The following is a 17,979-nucleotide window of genomic DNA, read 5'->3' as shown; positions in this document are numbered from 1 at the left end:
CATAGGTTTTTTCTCTAAATTGGAAATAGGAGGAAATTGAACATTTTACACCAAAATAGTAAGAGTAGAAAATATATTTTTTCCAAATTGACTGTTTTAACCTAAAATGTTACAAATTAATCTACAGACTAACCATCTTAATAAGGCATGTTACTCACACGTAACCTTGAGATAATGCCCTACGTTTTATATTTGACTACTTTTCAAATAAAAAAATATTACGCGATTACTGGTTGCTTTGTCTATAAAACTTTTTGACACTTAACTTGTGCAATGGGATTTACCTAAATTGCGTTTTCAGATTTTTTTGAATTGCGTTTCAGATGAATTTGGGCCGACCAGCGGCTTGGACGAATTTCGTATCTGTGTTTCGTGTACAAACTTATAAATTAGCTCGATGACCGACCATGTTTGTTTGATTCGGTATTTGGAATATTATAGAGTCGAAAAGTGATAATTGATTGGAAAAAAGATGATTGATGACTAGGGGACAGACAAAATACAGAGAAAATAGGAGATGCAGAAAAAAAGCCTATATTTATATATTTAATAATTATATACAATATAAAATTATATAATTAAAGGTTTTTGTTTTTACTGCTCCTCCTCTTTTTTTCCTCTTGACCTGTGATGCAAATGACGGGAAAATTTGCCGATCCATGTATTTCAAAACATATACATCATATTTATATTTTTTGCACTACACTGATTGGCCCAATTTGCACCCTTTTTTGTTTCCCCAAATATTTTTTTATGGACGATATTCGTCCAAACCGAACCATTACGTGAATGAGCATTGGCATCCTAAACAAAATTTCAATTTCAAGAAAAATGATTTGACCAAACTGAACTTTCGTACTGCGCACAAGTCTAATTGGACACATTCCTTTTTACAAGTGTCTGGATACTATCACAGCGGAGTCTAGCACCAGGTAGAGTGCTGCTTCTTGCAACAAGACTTTTTTTTACAGAAAATATTATTAAACCTCTTGAGTCTTGGAATGTTTATTCACATGTTACATTTGAGTTAAGCCCTCGTCTAAACTTTGGAGTCCAAAAAAGGCTGATTCGGTCTGCATAGCATTATCCATGGAGGATAATAAGGAATAATACTACGTAATTCATCATTACTTTACATCTAACATGTGATTTATCAAGTTACTGGTAGATTTATAAGAGTCCACTTTATACGAGTTTACTCTCCTATGTCTTTTCTGGTTGTCCAATTTTTATCTCACCCTTGTGTGAAAAGAAATTATTAAAGTTGTTACTATATCAAAGAAGAGGAACGTGAAATTCTCCTGTAGAAAATATTCTTATGTATCAATGTTGTTGAACTCACCTAGCGTGTAGTATTTTATTTCAGGAGGCAGCGTTGCACTTGTCACGTCCTTGATATTTTCATCATCATCAACATAATTTTGAGCTCGGGAAGCATGCCAATAAGCCATAAACCTGGCAATGAATGAAGCTGCAAAGATTGCCAACATTCCGAAGTCAAGGATATTCCACAGCTCAAAGATATATTCCCTGGGACCTTGAGACCAAATCTCCTTGCATTCCGACCAAATCATTCCTGTAACCACACAAAAAGCATGAGTCACTGATGTAATTATCGTGGGAAGATCAGAAATAAAGCAAAACACTATATGGTTTATTCGCTAAACTTCCAATGTTTGGCAGGACCATATGTCAGCCATCAGAACTCATCCTTTTGTCAGGGTTCCAGTCAAGTGCTGGGACTCTCTTGAGTGGCTAAGTTGGGGGGACAGAAATATAACCCAAAATCAGACTGCATTTCCCAGCCACATCAGACTGGACCCTTGGACAAGAACAGTTTGATTTTGCAGTTCCGTGGTGTGTGTTGAGAGGAAGCACTCAGCACACACCACAGAACTACAATGGAGAAAGAAGGTAGCCCCAGCCTTCTCCCACTGGACCCCAGGGAAGCCCATTTCCAGCACACAATAGATATGGAAATAGGTGGGTTGCTAACCTATGCCTTTATTATCAGGGCGCAAAGTCTGTTTTACATTAACTATTTTATATCTAGGCAATCCATACAAGTTTAGTTTCCCTGTATCCCTCCTAAAGGTCCATACTTGGTCCCATCAGCACATCATCACAGAGCATTAGCATGTGTAGAGTAGTGAAGCAAAACAAATATAAAATTATGTATATATATATATTATTGTGAGGCAATGGAAAATGTATAGAGACCTGTTGTGAAATGTTAAGAAGTTGTCTCGTGGAATGAACCACTGAAAATCACCTATAACTTGTGTTAACCTATTTTTATGATGTGATGCTTTGTTTTCAATATACATTAAACATTTTGCAAATTATATCGCAATCCAGTTTGGTTCAGGCACAGACAGGGCAAATATTGTATTTGGAGGAGAATAAACAGATTTTTTTTTTCTCATCTTTTTCAATGCTGACTGACAGGTGCAAATGACAGAGTTTTTAACAAGAACTGACAGGGAGTTAAAAGAGAGGCACCCGGTTCCATGTAGAAGCAAACAGAGCAGAATAGATTTCTACAAATAATTCTATTTCTTAACCTCACAGTCACATAACAGTTCAATATAAGAAGTGAACTTAATATTAAAAATCATGTGAAGTGAAAGTTTCCCTTTAATACAACATCTAAAAATATTTTCATAATAACAAAGTATTTAACCAGGAAAGGTCCATTCAGATTACTCTGGTTTCCAAGTACATCCTGGGGCTACTATTACCCAATTTAATGGTACTCATTTTATCTACCTCAGTAGGATGAAAGGCTGAGTCAACGCTGCCGAGCTTTGAACCAGCAACCCAGATTCTACTGATGATGAATTAGCCCAATGAGCTATCTCATCAGCCTTAATAAGAGTCAAAAATATATTTTAAAAAATCACCCTAAGCATTAAAAATCCTGGGTTGTGGCAGTCCTAAAATATAAGAGGCACCAGGAGCACTCAAATATTATAAATGCATATACAGAATGTGTTTAGAATGTTAGTGTTCTCCTTTAAATGGGCACTGTAGGCACAGTAACCATTTAATTAAAGTTATTATAGGGTCTAGAGTCCACCGGCACCGAGATTCCATTCATAGTTAAACTATTTCTAATGGTTTAACAGTAAACAAGTGTCCCCAGCAGCCCGTCCCACTGTTCTACTTTGGTTAATGAGAAATCATTAGCCTTAGCAGCAATCGGCAGATTGGCTGAGATTGTCAACTGACTGATTTTAGACTAATACATCCACCCATTGCTGGTATGGATTGGTATGACTAAGGAACTGTGTAATCTCTGCCTTAGCCATACCTCCAGTGGGGGCAGGGATGTGGGTGGCCAGGGACCCTTTTTTAGTTTTAAACGTTTCAAAATTGTTTAATACTGAGTGGAGGGACCCCACACACTGTAACCAACACACTGTAACCAACACACTGTAACCAACACACTGTAACCAATAATGGATATAGTGCCTAGAGTGTGATAATTGGATGTAATAATGGCTATTTAAGGATAGTGGTGCTCATATTGTTGAAACTGGTTTTCTGATTGACTAAGATAATAGGTTATTTTAGCTTCTATTTGGCCAAAGCTTAATAATTTGTTCTCTGATTTTCCAGCAGTTTCTTGCTATTTCAGTTTTGACATGAGCTAACCTCATTGCCCAATGCTCTGCTTAATGTTCCTGTCTTGCAGGGTAGCTACTGACACACAGTATAAACCTCCATCTATTGTCAAAGTATTCTTGCCAGATATTTTAATAAAGGGTTTCAGAGGCGCAGCATCAAAGGATACTGAAAATCCTTTGTACATTTCACAAGATTTTTTTTTTTTTATGCTCTGTAATAGCAGTAAAACTACTCATATTAGCTCTGTTTCATCAATAAATCTGTCAGTTAAAAGCAATCTGTCTAACAGTTTACATGTCTGGATATATCAAAATTATTCTTTATTCTGAACGTTTTTTGGCATATTTTAAATGTTTCAATAACGTACAGTTGAACTTGTCGGTGATTTTGCTTATAAAATAAGACCAAGGAACAGCGCACAGAAAAAAACTACAGTTTCACTTTTTATAAGGCTCCTTAAAATCACCTATCTCAGAAAACAAACAGGGCCGCCATTAGAAACTGTGGGACCCCTAACACAGCTCAAGGTCTGGGCCCCTGGGTGCCCGCCTCCAAATCCCGCCCACAGAAATACACAGACACAAAAGGACACAGACACACACACAGAAAGATACACACATACTAACAGACACAAATGCTGAAACAGACATTCACACATATAGACACATACACATGCATAAGGAGAAACAGATACCCACACACATACTGACATACAGACACACACACTGATGTATATAAATACTCACATACTGACACACACACAAACATGCAGACATACATACTGACATACATAAATACATACTGACATACATACATACATAATGGCATACATACACATACATACATACAGACACACACACACACACAGATAGATATATACATACACAGATACATACAGACTGTCAGGGTCCCGCGGGCGGCTGTAAGGGGAGGCTGCAATCCGCTTGCAGCACTCACCCTCAGTTCGCAGTCTCCCCTTTCCCTACCTATTGGCGAGCGGCGTCCTCACAGCCCCGGACGGCGCTCGCATCCTCCTTCTCGTCTCCCAGCGGCAGCATGTATAACGCTGCACGCTGGGAGACCGCGCATTCATACAAACGCCGGGGTCCGCCACGTGAGCCGGCGTTAGAGTCACAGCACTACAATCACAGTGGGAGGTATAGATATCTCCCACGTGTGATTGTTAATTCTGATTGGAAATTATCCAATCAGAATTAAACACAGCATTTAAATACTTACCTTTCCTGTCTCTCAGTGCCCTGTTGTGGTCTTTGATACCTGTATTGCTATTTGCTCGTGTGTCTCTCTGGTTACCGAATATTTGGCTTGTTATTCTGATTCTCCTGTATTCTCCATTCCTTTGACCTCGGCTTGTTTCTCGTTCTTCTGTTTTCTGGCTCCCTTTACTCGGCTTGTCTCCTGACTATTCTTAGTTTGCTTAACCCGGCCATTCTAAGGACCGGTATTGCACCCTTTACTATCTGTGACCTGTTAGCGTGTTAAGTTCCCGAATCGTGACGCAGACATACTGACATACACACACAGACATACATGCATTCTGACATACATACTGATAGATATATACATACATACTGACACACACACACAGACGTACATACATACTGACATATATACATACTGACATACACACACATACAGATAGACACATACAGACATACTGACATACATACACACATACATACTGATAGATATATACATACATACTGACACACACACATACATATATACATACTGACATACACACACACATACATATATACATACTGACATACACACACACACAGACATATATACATACATACAGACATATATACATACTGACATACACACACACATACAGATAGAAACAGACATACATACACAGACATACATACACACATACATACATACTGATAGATATATGCAGACATACATACTGATAGATATATACATACATACATACATACATACACACAGACATACATACATACTGACAAACAGACATACATACACACACACATACATACATACTGACAAACAGACATACTTGCAGACACATACATATACACACACACACCTCATTTATCAGCCACCCTCCTCTTCCTTACCTTTTCGTTGCAGGAGGGTGGCTGTGGATGATGGGAGCGGATGCTTCTCCTCTCCTCGTCTGTCTCCCCCCCCGCGCAGAGTAAGCTAGGAGGAAGTGACCGGCCATCACTTCCTTCCAGCAGCCCTTGCGGTGCAGCCGCAATTTTTTTTAAAGGGGCCCGGTCGAGCTATTACAGCGCTGACCGGGCCCCTGAAGATATAGGGCCCATCAGGTGGCCCTAAATGCTTGGGCCACCTGATGGGCCCCGGTGCAAATGCACCCGCGGCAGTTTCACCGCTCCACTTGGGGGCCGGGCCCCCCAGGGCCGCCTGGCCCATGACAACCTTCATGGTTGTCACCCCCTGATGGTGGCCCTGTAAACAAATATGGAGATTCAGTTCCACTCTATGGACATATCGCGTTAGGGCCCCCCACTGCATCACAGCACCCCAATATCGGTTGGTCCTACAATAATTCCAATGTCGGAGACAAATTAAACAGTGCTAAATGAACTAAAGTTACATAGTTACATAGTTGAAAAGAGACATGTGTCCACCAAGTTTAGCCTTCCTTAAATTTGTTTTTGCTGATGATCCAAAAGAAGGCAAAAACCCAATGTGAAGTGATTCCAATTTTGCAACAAACTAGGACAAATATCCTTTTTGACCCCAGAATGGCAGTCAGATATTTCCTTGTATCAAGAAGCTACTAACCCACTAATTAGAAACTATATCCCTGTATATTATGTTTCTGCAAGTATTTATCCACTTGCTATTTAAACATATGTATAGACTCTGATTAAACCACCTCTTCAGGCAGCGAATCCCACAGTGTATTGAATTAATCTGTTGTGAATAGAGCATTGTAAATATACATTATGCTAAATTATTGTGATAAAAAACACAATTAATGAAAAACTGTCAAAACTAAACTGAAGTGCTAGTGTTTTGAAGTTATATATTAAATATCTGTTCTGTCTCTAATGGAAATTATAATTACAGCGACATTGCTCTCCAAATCCTTCTCATATTAGTGCTGTCCTCTGGTCGCTACTGTCAGGATTACAGTATGATCCAGCACGTAGAATTGTGTAACACAGAGGACTGAAAGGTAACATATACCGGACCTTAGAATGGCCGGACTAACGTACCAAAGAATAGTCAGGAATAGCCGAGGTCAAGGGACACAGAAAGAGACACAACGATAAGGAAAAGTCAGAGGTCAGGGATGCCAGAAAACAGAAAAATATATGTTAGTAAAAATAAATATATAGATATATAAGTGTGTGTATATATATATATATATATATATATATATATATATATTATTTTTTTATATATATATATATATACATATGTTATCTCTATTATATTATTTATAGTATGTCATACTAAGTGTATTTTTATATTAAAATACACTTAGAGTTAGATTACACACGTGTATATATATATATATATATATATATAGAAACTATGCAATTTCTGGCACTCTTCCCAAATAATAATACATACCAGGTGCTTCTCTGTGTAAAATACTATAAACAAAGCAAGAAATGAGAGCACTCCATGGATTTGGTAAATCAAATTACTGTATTCAAATAGCACGCAAAAAAATCGACGTTTCGACCGTCTAGCGGTCTTTATCAAGATCTTGATACAGTAATTTGATTTACCAAATCCATGGAGTGCTCTCATTTCTTGCTTTGTTTATATATATATATATATATATATATATATATATATATGGTGTATATAATATATATTATTATAAAATATAAATAATAAGTACATTTAAAAAATGTAAAAATAATACAATAATGTTTTTAACCCCTTAAGGACACATGACATATGTGACATGTCATGATTCCCTTTTATTCCAGAAGTTTGGTCCTTAAAGGGTTAAAATATATATATATATATATATATATAGTTTTATTGTAACTGTATTTTGATATTAATATATATATATATATATTTAGAAATTTAAATTCTACGTGCATATTTATGTAATATTTTTACATAATTAAGTAATTTTATTGATTGCAATTGGAGGGACCTGCCTGACAACCCAGGCCGAAAGTCCAGAGAATTTAATTTGCTAGCACTATATTTAACCCTGTAACTTTCCATGATACCCTAAAACCTGTTCACGGGTGGTACTGTTTTAATCAGGAGACTTCGCTGAACACAAATATTAGTTTTTCAAAACAGTAAAACATATCACAGTGATAATATTGTCAGTGAAAGTGACGTTTGTTGCATTTTTCACACACAAACGGCACTTTCATTGATGATATCATTGTTGTGATACATTTTACTGTTCTGAACCACTAATATTTGTGTCACAGTTAGTGAGTTGCAGATGAGATTTACATTAAGATTCAAAGCACCATAGTTAATACAGCATGGTGTGGGCTGTAGTTACCCCTTCGGTGCTGTTGCACCCACCAATTCCCCCCAAAAATTTAAGAAAGGTAATTTTTCTGGCAACGAAAGGGTTTATCTCTGTATGTGCTGCATTTCATAGCGAAACAGTGCACATCTAGACTCCAGACACCGTGACCACTTCAAATCGATGACGTATTACGGTGCTCGGAGTAACCCTTTAACTAACTCGCCCTGCCTTAGCTGAGAACGCTCAGCTGTTGCTCTTAGCTAAGAAGCTAAGTCTCTCATTGCAGGACTTAGCGAGGAGGTACAAGTTTGAATCTTGCAGTGAGTCCCTGTGGTTCTTAGTTACGTCCCTGTTCACAGATCATGTGAGAAATGACCAATATACAGAAATTAAGGTGAAGCAGTAAAAAAAAATGTATATTTACATATTAGCAACCCCCAGGTTGCTAAGTTAATGCTATTTTGTTTACAAGACCCTAACCGTCACCACAACCCCAAAACATGGACGTCATTGGGGATGTGAGGTTTCCTTACTAAACTGGGAATCGTAAGGACTGAAAGCTGAACTGCAATATTTAGAACCTTTTGTAATTCACTTTTCAACTCACCACAATTACCTGTTCACTAAACAAAACTAAAAGAATCATTCACTAAAGTGTGAATTGAAATGAAGTCAAGAAATCAAAGTGAATGTATAATCTTAGGCCTATATTAGAAAAGTTATCAGCTGTTTTCAGTATCACTATTTTGCCCAAGATTTTAAAATCACTTTTCAGAATTTTCAGAATTTCTGTCAATTCACACTTGTACACTAGTGAATAACCCGGTATATGCGTGAGTGATATATCTCCCCTGTATCTAAGTATTTCAAATCAGTAAGCTTCCCTCAACGCTGAAAGTGTTGCATTTGTAAATGTAATCATTTATTATTTTTTTTTTTTTTTTTTAAACTCTGTATTCAGGACACGGACACCAATAATCCCTGTCAGGTCTGAGGGCTCAGCTATATCTACTCTCTCATTACAGAATACTAAACAGAGCAGGAGAAAAAACAGTTATGGTTAATTTAAAGTGTGTAAGGAATACTTAATGGTGTATCAGTCCAATGCGTCATGACTAAATATCAGATGAATAAAATGATAATAAAAAAAAATAGTAACTATGGCGCTAAGGTCCATTTTCTACTACAAAACTGTATTTTATTCAGAGGATAGAGATATTTCTAGATTAAGGGCTCCATGGCCTTGAGTTGAAGATATCACTGGTACCTAATTAAATATCCAGAATGCACGTGGTCTTTCTCTTCCTAAATAGCATTTTGTTCCACACAATTTGTATCTGTGTAACATGTTTAATTATTGATTGAGATAATAGGTGCAGGTGTAGACGGGTGACATTGCCACCCGTTTGGCTGGCATCCCATAAACATACCTCTCAATATTTCAAATGGACAAAGAGGGACAATTTAATTTTAGGACAAAGACTGGGGAGTGTGACCAGGGGGTGGATCTGTTTTTTTAGATAGGGGAGAGTTCAATCACGACTATTAGTGTTAACCAAAGCACAGAGGTTGCAGTATTGCTGCCATGTTTGTATAGATGTATTGAAACGTATTTAGTCACTCCGTTAGGGTGGATATTTTTTTTAAACGTAATATCACTTTTTTTTGTACACAGATAAACACAGCAAAACACAAACGTTTGGGGTGACTCAGACATTTACTTTTTTTTTTTCATGAATACATACATGAACTGAGTGTTAATAGGAAATGTAGTCATTGGCAAGATCAGAAACTTTGTTTTTGTTAAATTATTCATCATTTATAGTCTTGCAAACCTTTGGCATTCGTGTTGCCAATTTGTTGATGTGATTTGAAGAGAGTTTGTCCAATGCTTCCTCCCACAAGTTGGATTGGCTAGATGCTCCCACAACAGCTCAATAGGGTTGAGATCTGGTGACTGTGCTAGGCACTCTGTTAAAAACAGACTACCATCTGACTGCTTCTTGTCTAAATAGTTTGTGCATCGTTTAAAGCTTTGCTTTAGGTCACTGTCTTGTAGGAAGAAATACGTTCCAACCAAGCACTTTCCACATGGTATGGCTTGCAAAATCCTCTGTCCAGTGTCTGTGTTCTTTTGACGATCTTAATCTTTTCTTTATACTGGCCAGTCTGAGATATGGCTTTTACTTTGCATCTCTGCCTAGAAGTCTAGCATCCCAGAGTCGCATCTTTACTGTCGATATGGAGATTGCTACTTTTGAGGGTACTATTTAATAAATCTGCCAGTTGAGAACATGTGAAGCATCTGTTTCTGATAACTAGATACTCTAATGTATTTATCTGTGCACCGGGACTTCCCACTCCTCTTTCTATTCTTAGAACCAGTTTGCGATGTTCTGTGGAAGGGGGTAGTACACCATGTTTTACTAGATTTTTGCTTGGAATATCCTTTATTTCTCAGAACAAGAATAGACTGATCAGTTTCAGAAGAAAGTTGTTTGTTTTTGGCCATCTTGAGCCTGTAATCAAACTCACAACTGCTCATCCTCCAGGTATTTAATGAATCTAATGAACACCAGGATTATTGTTTATTTAATCAGCACAGCAGGTTTTAGCTGTGGTAAAATAATTGCAAAGTGAGTGGCAATTGATCAATTAGCCTTTTTAAATGATAAACATGGATTAGCAAATACAACGTGCCATTGGAACAGAGGCTAGATGGTTGCTGATAATGGGCCCCTGTACGACTAAGTGACCACAACATTTAAAAACTAATGTACACCCATTGAGAAATACATGTACACACACAGAAAAATACATAGATACAGGCATATCTAAATGCATAGTTATGCAGACTGAAAAGCACATACACACATACATAGCTAAATGCAAATATACCCACATAGCAAACCCATTGAAGACAAGAGAATACACAAATAGAGAATCTTATACACATTTAAACACTGATTTGTCTCCCCTAACTACACCCCAGCCTGTAAAGGGGTATAGGCAGTCCTCTCTCTTGTCCTACAGACTGTCCTGGTTGATGGCATGAGCTGGGAGTTCTTCCATCCCAGTGACACAGAGCATGTCTCTAGGCCACCAAGAGGGAAAGCCAGTGTAAATATATAGATAGAGAAAATAATACACTCACTACTATTTAATGTATATGTACAATGTTTGGCCCTATTCCGGGACAGTAGAATTTCATGCATCAGAATTTTGTTCACCGAAAAAATATGGGAAAATGAGTTATACAAACCAAAAGGACATGAAAAATGGCTAATCATAGAAGGAAGACCAAAGGAAGAGCAGTAACAAAAAAATATATATTTCTCTCTAGATAGATAGAGAGACAGACAGATAGAGAGACAGACAGACAGAGAGACAGACAGACAGACAGAGAGACAGACAGGGAGGGAGGGAGGGAGACAGACAGAGAGACAGACAGGGAGGGAGGGAGGGAGACAGACAGGGAGGGAGACAGACAGACAGGGAGACAGACAGACAGACAGACAGACAGATAGCTAGGTAGGTAGACAGACAGGGAGGGAGACAGATAGATAGACAGACAGGGAGGGAGGGAGACAGATATATAGACAGACAGACAGACAGACAGACAGGGAGGGAGATAGATATATAGATAGATATTTTTTCTTTACAAATTTTTCCTTCTGTCACCCATTTTTCACTTGATCGGTGATTAAAATTAACTTTTAGTAGCTGTCCGCTAGCCATCAATCATCTTTTTCCTTATCACTTATCTCTATTTTTGCTCTATAGATCACGTATCAAAACAAACACACTCGTCTATTGCGTGAGTAATTTGTTTTGTGATTAGTCTATACGGTAGTTCAGAGTCCAGAAAAGATGAAAAAATTACTGCTAAGCATGTCCAGGGGTATTCATGTTTCTATTTGCACACTAAATATCATTGATATATGACAGAAAAAAAGTTCAAGTCAATCCTTAAGAACTAACCCCCAAACTTCAGTCATGTAAAGAGATAATTGATAAAAGATAAGGAAATCTTTTTAGATATATTTCTTATCGCTCATGGGTGGGGGTCAGGGGAGGGGACAATAGGTCCTCAATAGGTCCTCCCCCCACCCCGCTATTGCAATGGGGAGGACCTACTGTCTCGCCTCGGCTCATGGGTGGGGGCCAAGGGGAGACAGTAGGTCCTCCCCATTGTATGTGAGGGCCCCCACCTGCCACTCATAGGTGGGGGCCAGGGGGGACAATAGGCCCTTGCCTCTCCTATTTTAGTTAGGGCCCCCACCCGCCACTCATGAGTGGGGGCCGGGGGGGACAATGGGTCCTCTCCCCCTCCTATTTTCACTAGGGCCCCCACATGCCGCTCATGGGTGGGAGCCAGGGGGGGGACAGACAATAGGTCCCCTCCCCTATTTTCACTAGGGCCCCCACCCGCCACTCATGAGTGGGGTGTTGGGGGGGAAGCAGCAGGTCTCCTCCCACAATGTATGTGAGGGCCCCTACCCGCCGCTCATGGGTGGGAGCCGGGGGGGGGGAAACAGGTCCTCCTCCCCTATTTTTTACTAGGGCCCCCACCCGCCCGCTCATAGTCGGGGGACAGGGGGGAGGCAGTTTGTCCCCCCCCCCCATTGTATGTGAAGGTCCCCACCCACCGCTCATGGGGGCAGAGGGGGGACACTAGGTCCCCCATTTAGTGGCCCCCACTCACTGTGCACAAGCGGGGGACCCCCGTGGATTATTTTTAATGGAACATTCTTTATGCCACTGGCTTCTCACTGTTTAATAGACATGCCCCTACTCACGGTATAGCAAATAGGGGCAGAAGGGAGATTTGAATCTCCCTTAATCACTAATACTAAGTAATCTTTACTTAGTATTAGTACATTTGGCTGAAAGACCAATTTAGATCTTTCAGCCTTTTAGTAGATACCATGGGAATTAGGGAGCTATTTACTCTTGACACAAATAGGATCGGAGTTTCATTCATTCAAATGAAATTCCGATCAGAACAAAAACTCCTGAATAGCATCCTAACACGAATGGACAAACTGTTCTCATTCTGTTAGGACGAAATGCGGTAGTTTCGCCGGCATTCGAACGCCTAATGAAGCAGCTGGAGGAAGGTGAGTATTGTGGGAAAATTGCTTTGACCACAGGAAACGAAGTAGACTTTGCTCCTCTCCTGGGTCATAGCTGGTCATGTGTAGGAAAAATGCATAAGACAAAATAGTCCCTACTGTCTTATGTTTTAAAGAAAACTAGAGTAGACAGGAAGAAATGAAGAACAGATCCCGAGAGAGGGAGAGAAGAGGAAGTAATTGGGAAAAAAGGTAAGTTTGGCATGACAGTGCCGCTTTAAGCAAAGTACACTCAATTATCTCCCAGACATAGAGACTCCAGAGAGGAGTTTGTATGTAACTGTATGGAGACCCCCTACTGGGGGTCTGGGAAAAATTGCCTGTACCATGTTCACTCCCAGCATTAAGTCTCGGCTAATGTCTGTGGGGGAAGGCTATAACAGCTATAATCACCACACAGCTATACTCGCTGCAGGAGAGCTTTAATCACTGGAAGCTGGATCCAGGACCCTGTTCCAGGGTGAGAAGCAATGACGAGAACCCAAACAAACTGCGGCTGCTAGGGGTAGAAGTGCTGATGGTGTACCGGCGATAGCTAGGAAGTGTGTTTGGCGGAGGTTCCCAGTCGGGGTACCAGGCGGTCCGCCATAGACAGTTCTCCAGCTTAGAATTATCTGGACTAACTGCAAAATATTAATAAAATATTATTAATAGACATTTTTTATGTGGCTGTAACAATTCAATTTAATTTCTTAATGTCTTCTTTTTTTCATGAACTGTCTTCCCATAGCAAGTAAATATGAGAAAAACACATCAATCAAAGTTGCGTTGTTCTGTATTCTGAAGGTAAGTTGTGGTCTCTTATAGATACATACACAGCATTGACAATACATTGACTATGCTGTAGAAGAAAACAGAAACCTGGAATAAAATGTCATGTTAAAAAAATGCAAGGAGACACATACAAAGCAATATGATTCGGTTACTTTGCTTCGAACCTGGCTGGTAGAGACTAATGCGGCAAAGAATTCAATGTTTGTCTCACTGACAAGCCTTTCCTTTATACAGCAGAACAAAAAGCAATATGGCTCAAAGGATTCTGGGATATTTTTGTAAAAAATAAAACATGATTAGAGTCGCAAGACCAGCTGTTTTCTTTTTTTCTCTTTATCTTTTAGATACTGTCTTATTGTAGGTATCAATACATGCAATTTACTAAGACACTTTCTAGTGAATAATCTTTACCTATTACCCATGATATAATGAGCAATTCCATCCACGAGAAGCAGGAAGTTTTCATTCTAAACAGCTGCTTTGCATTATCTGTGATGCTCTCATTAGGAAGAATCTTTGTGCCTTCGAATCTGTCGGCTGCGTTCATAACTAGCAGACCAAGGAAAATAGTGAAGGAAGCGGCATGAGCCACGAATTTCATGAAAGGACCTCGCATTATTTTACCCAGCTATAAAGAAAAAGAAAATATCACGTTTAGTGGGTACAAAGTAACAAGGAGCTATACTAAGAAATACACAAGTTACAACAGCAGAACATTTTAGACCAAGGTATCATTTATAAAACTGATTTGTACAACAAAAATAAAGAATAAAAAAAAAAAAGTATATATAGATATATATATATATATATATATATATGTGTGTGTAGATTGGATTAGTCGTATTAGTTCAGTAGTGTATATGATACAGTGTACAGTGTGTGACAAAGGTTGCTACAGTGGAGAAACTGGCTTTAAAGGGACACTCCAGGCACCCAGACCACTTCTGCCCATTGGAGTGGTCTAGGTGCCAACTTAAACTGCAATAATTACCTTGCAGGGCTAAGTCCTCCTCTAGTGGCTGTCTAGTGGCTGTTTTAAATGACGCAGGATGGACATCCTCACGCTATGCATGAGGAACTCCAGCATCGCCGGAATTGCCATAGGAAAGCATTGGATAATGCTTTCCTATAAGGAGGCCTAATGCACGTAGAATGATATTAAATATATATATATATATATATATATATATATATATATATATGTATATATATCTCAATATAATTACACACCTTGAAGGAGAGTACTCATAGGACTCAATGTTTTTCAAAATAGTGCTATTTATTTGAGCAACAATTCATCACATTAGTAGTGTCAAAGTTTCAGTCCAACCAGACTTTTATCCGGTTGGACTGATAATGTTGATAAAAGTCCGGTTGGACTGAAACATTGACACTACTAATGTGATGAATTGTATTTATATTTATGTAATATTTTCACATAATTAAGTCATTTTATTAATTACAATTTGCGGGACCTACCTGATAACCCAGGCAGAAAGTGCAGAGAATTTAATTTCCTAGCTCTATATTTAACCCTGTAACTTTCCAAGACATCATTAAACCTGTACATGGGGGGTACTGTTTTACTTGGGAGACTTTGCTGAACACAAATATTAGTGTTTCAAAACAGTAAAATGGCAGTCAAGTTAGTTTTTTGCATTTTTCACACAAACAAATATTAATGCTAACTTTGGCCAGTGTTTGTGACCAAGTGGCTACTAAAATAGACTGGACATACCCCATTTGCAATACCTTGGGTTGTCTACTATTGCAAATGGTATGCCATCATGGGAGTAATTCTCATTCCTGGGCTTCCATACGGTTTCAAATGCAACGTAACCAATCTGACGAATTTCAATGTGGAAAAATAGAAAAATGTAACATGCTATATTTGACCCTGTAACTTCCCAAAACACCATATAACCTGTACATAGGGGGTACTGTTTTACATGTTAGACATTGCTGCATAAAAACATGTGTATTTTATTGCAGTAAAAGCAAACAGTATTATGATATTCACAGTTAAAATGTCATGAAAAATAACATTTCTTAATTTCTCAATTTTTTAAATATTTTATTCATATTAAATTATGTTTCATAGCTAAATATTTGATGTTAAATGAAAGCCATATTGTTCCTGAATAAAATGATATATAAGTGTGAGTGCACTTAATATGAAATAGTTCCTATTGGCTCCCTGTTCGGGCTGCTGTGTGGCCCGATTGTTGGGTTAGGGTTTCAAACTCGTCTTTCAATTCCTGCCTGCCTGGTCGGTTGTCAGGGGTAATGATTCAAGAGGATGTGCTTGTTAATTTAATTAATGTGGAGCTACGCTCTCATCTATTCCAGTGTAATTAGTGTCCCACAGGTCCCATGTCTTGTGGAAGGCTTTGGAGGTGTCATGTATTTGTGCCGTGAGCTCATCAAGGTCTCGTGCTTCTTTCAGTTTGCGTATGATTGTTGCCATTGTAGGGATGCGTTGATCAGCCCATAGTTCCGCAATCACCCATCTAGCCACCAGGATTATTCTTGCGACAAGTTTGTTTTCACTCCGGGTGAAGGAGTCATCCGGTTTGGTCAGCAGCATTGTCCAGGGATACGCTGGGATGGGCTTTGCAATAATTTTCTCTATGAGTAGGTGTACTTCTTTCCTCAAGGGCTTAACTGTGGGGTATTGCCACCAGCAGTGAAGACAGGATCCTCATTCTCAACATAACTTCCAACATGACCCATTGGGTAGTTTGCCCATCTTATGGAGTCGGTATGGTGTCAAATACCAACAGTATAAGGTTTTATAAGCCTGCTCTTTATGAGTGACGCATACTGTGAGGGAACCAATTGCTATCCAGATAACATCAGTTGTTTTAAGTGTTAAACTCTATCAGTTTGATTAGTATTGCTTCAGACCTGAGGAAGAGAGGAAAACTCGCAAAAGCTTGTCTTTGAAATATTATGTTAGTCTAATAAAAAAGATATTATTGCATACTGCAATACTCTGGTATTTTGGCATCTAATATATATATATATATATATATATATATATATATATATATATATACTGTAAAATTCGTATCTTGTAATACCTTTTTTATTGGACTAACAGAATTTTTTAGTGACAAGCTTTCGGGATAACCTCCCTTTCTCAAGTCTTGAGAAAGGGAGGTTATCCCGAAAGCTTGTCACTAAAAAATTCTGTTAGTCCAATAAAAAAGGTATTACAAGATACGAATTTTATCTGTTTTTTACATCTACATCACTGGACTAATACGGCTACAATTTCTATATATATACTGAAATACCTTGCACTCAGGCTGCAAAACAACGTGGCCCAATGCACTACCAGGGCTCCAACATCCAATCTGTAAATAGACGGCTGCACTCTCGGTCTTTCAATAAAAATTTTATACATTTAAATATAGATATCTATGATCCTGAAGAAAGTTCCTATGTGGGACTGAAACGTTGATCCAATGTTTAACTACTATGGAATAAAAGTCAATTTTTATTGAAAATACCGAGAGTGCAGCCGTCTATTTACAGATTATATATATATACAGTGGGACCTCAGTTTACAAATTTAATGCGTTTTCCGGGACGTTTCTTATTGCGAAACATTTGTAAACCAAAACGCGGTTTCCCATAGAAATGCACTGAAAACCAATTAATCCGTTCTGGAGGTCAGAAAAAAGTCAAAATGAGCTGGCATGGACACCAACCCACAATGCAGAACACACGATAAAAGGCATGCAAACGACGAAGCTCAGCTCCCTACCTTTCCACAGCTTGAGAAATGCACCAAAAAGTCCCAAAACAACTGCAAACAATGTCCAGAATGGCTCCAAAACTCCTCCACACTCGACACCACATGCTACCCACAGGCTCCAGCATGCAGGGGGCGGTGCTATAAACCTCCCTGGTGCAAAGGCCAACCCCCGGAGTGGATAAGGAGGGGGAGCA

At 38.7% G+C, this 17,979-nt stretch overlaps 1 protein-coding gene across 1 annotated transcript in view; it reads right to left on the bottom strand.

Annotated features, from left to right (window-relative positions):
- Positions 1-17,979, bottom strand: part of TRPC6 (transient receptor potential cation channel subfamily C member 6) — a 180,141-nt gene that overhangs the window by 56,012 nt on the left and 106,150 nt on the right. Inside the window, exons 5-6 of the mRNA XM_063444937.1 lie at positions 14,434-14,650; positions 1,343-1,576 (exon numbers count right to left, since the gene is read on the bottom strand). Of these exons, the coding sequence (XP_063301007.1) occupies positions 1,343-1,576; positions 14,434-14,650 (451 nt within the window). The remainder of the gene's footprint in view (positions 1-1,342; positions 1,577-14,433; positions 14,651-17,979) is intronic.

This window comes from Pelobates fuscus, chromosome 1 (assembly GCF_036172605.1).
Source record: "Pelobates fuscus isolate aPelFus1 chromosome 1, aPelFus1.pri, whole genome shotgun sequence".
NCBI classification, from domain to species: domain Eukaryota; kingdom Metazoa; phylum Chordata; class Amphibia; order Anura; family Pelobatidae; genus Pelobates; species Pelobates fuscus.
Note: the sequence above shows the minus strand (reverse complement) of the source record. Positions and strands in the feature narration are given on the sequence as shown.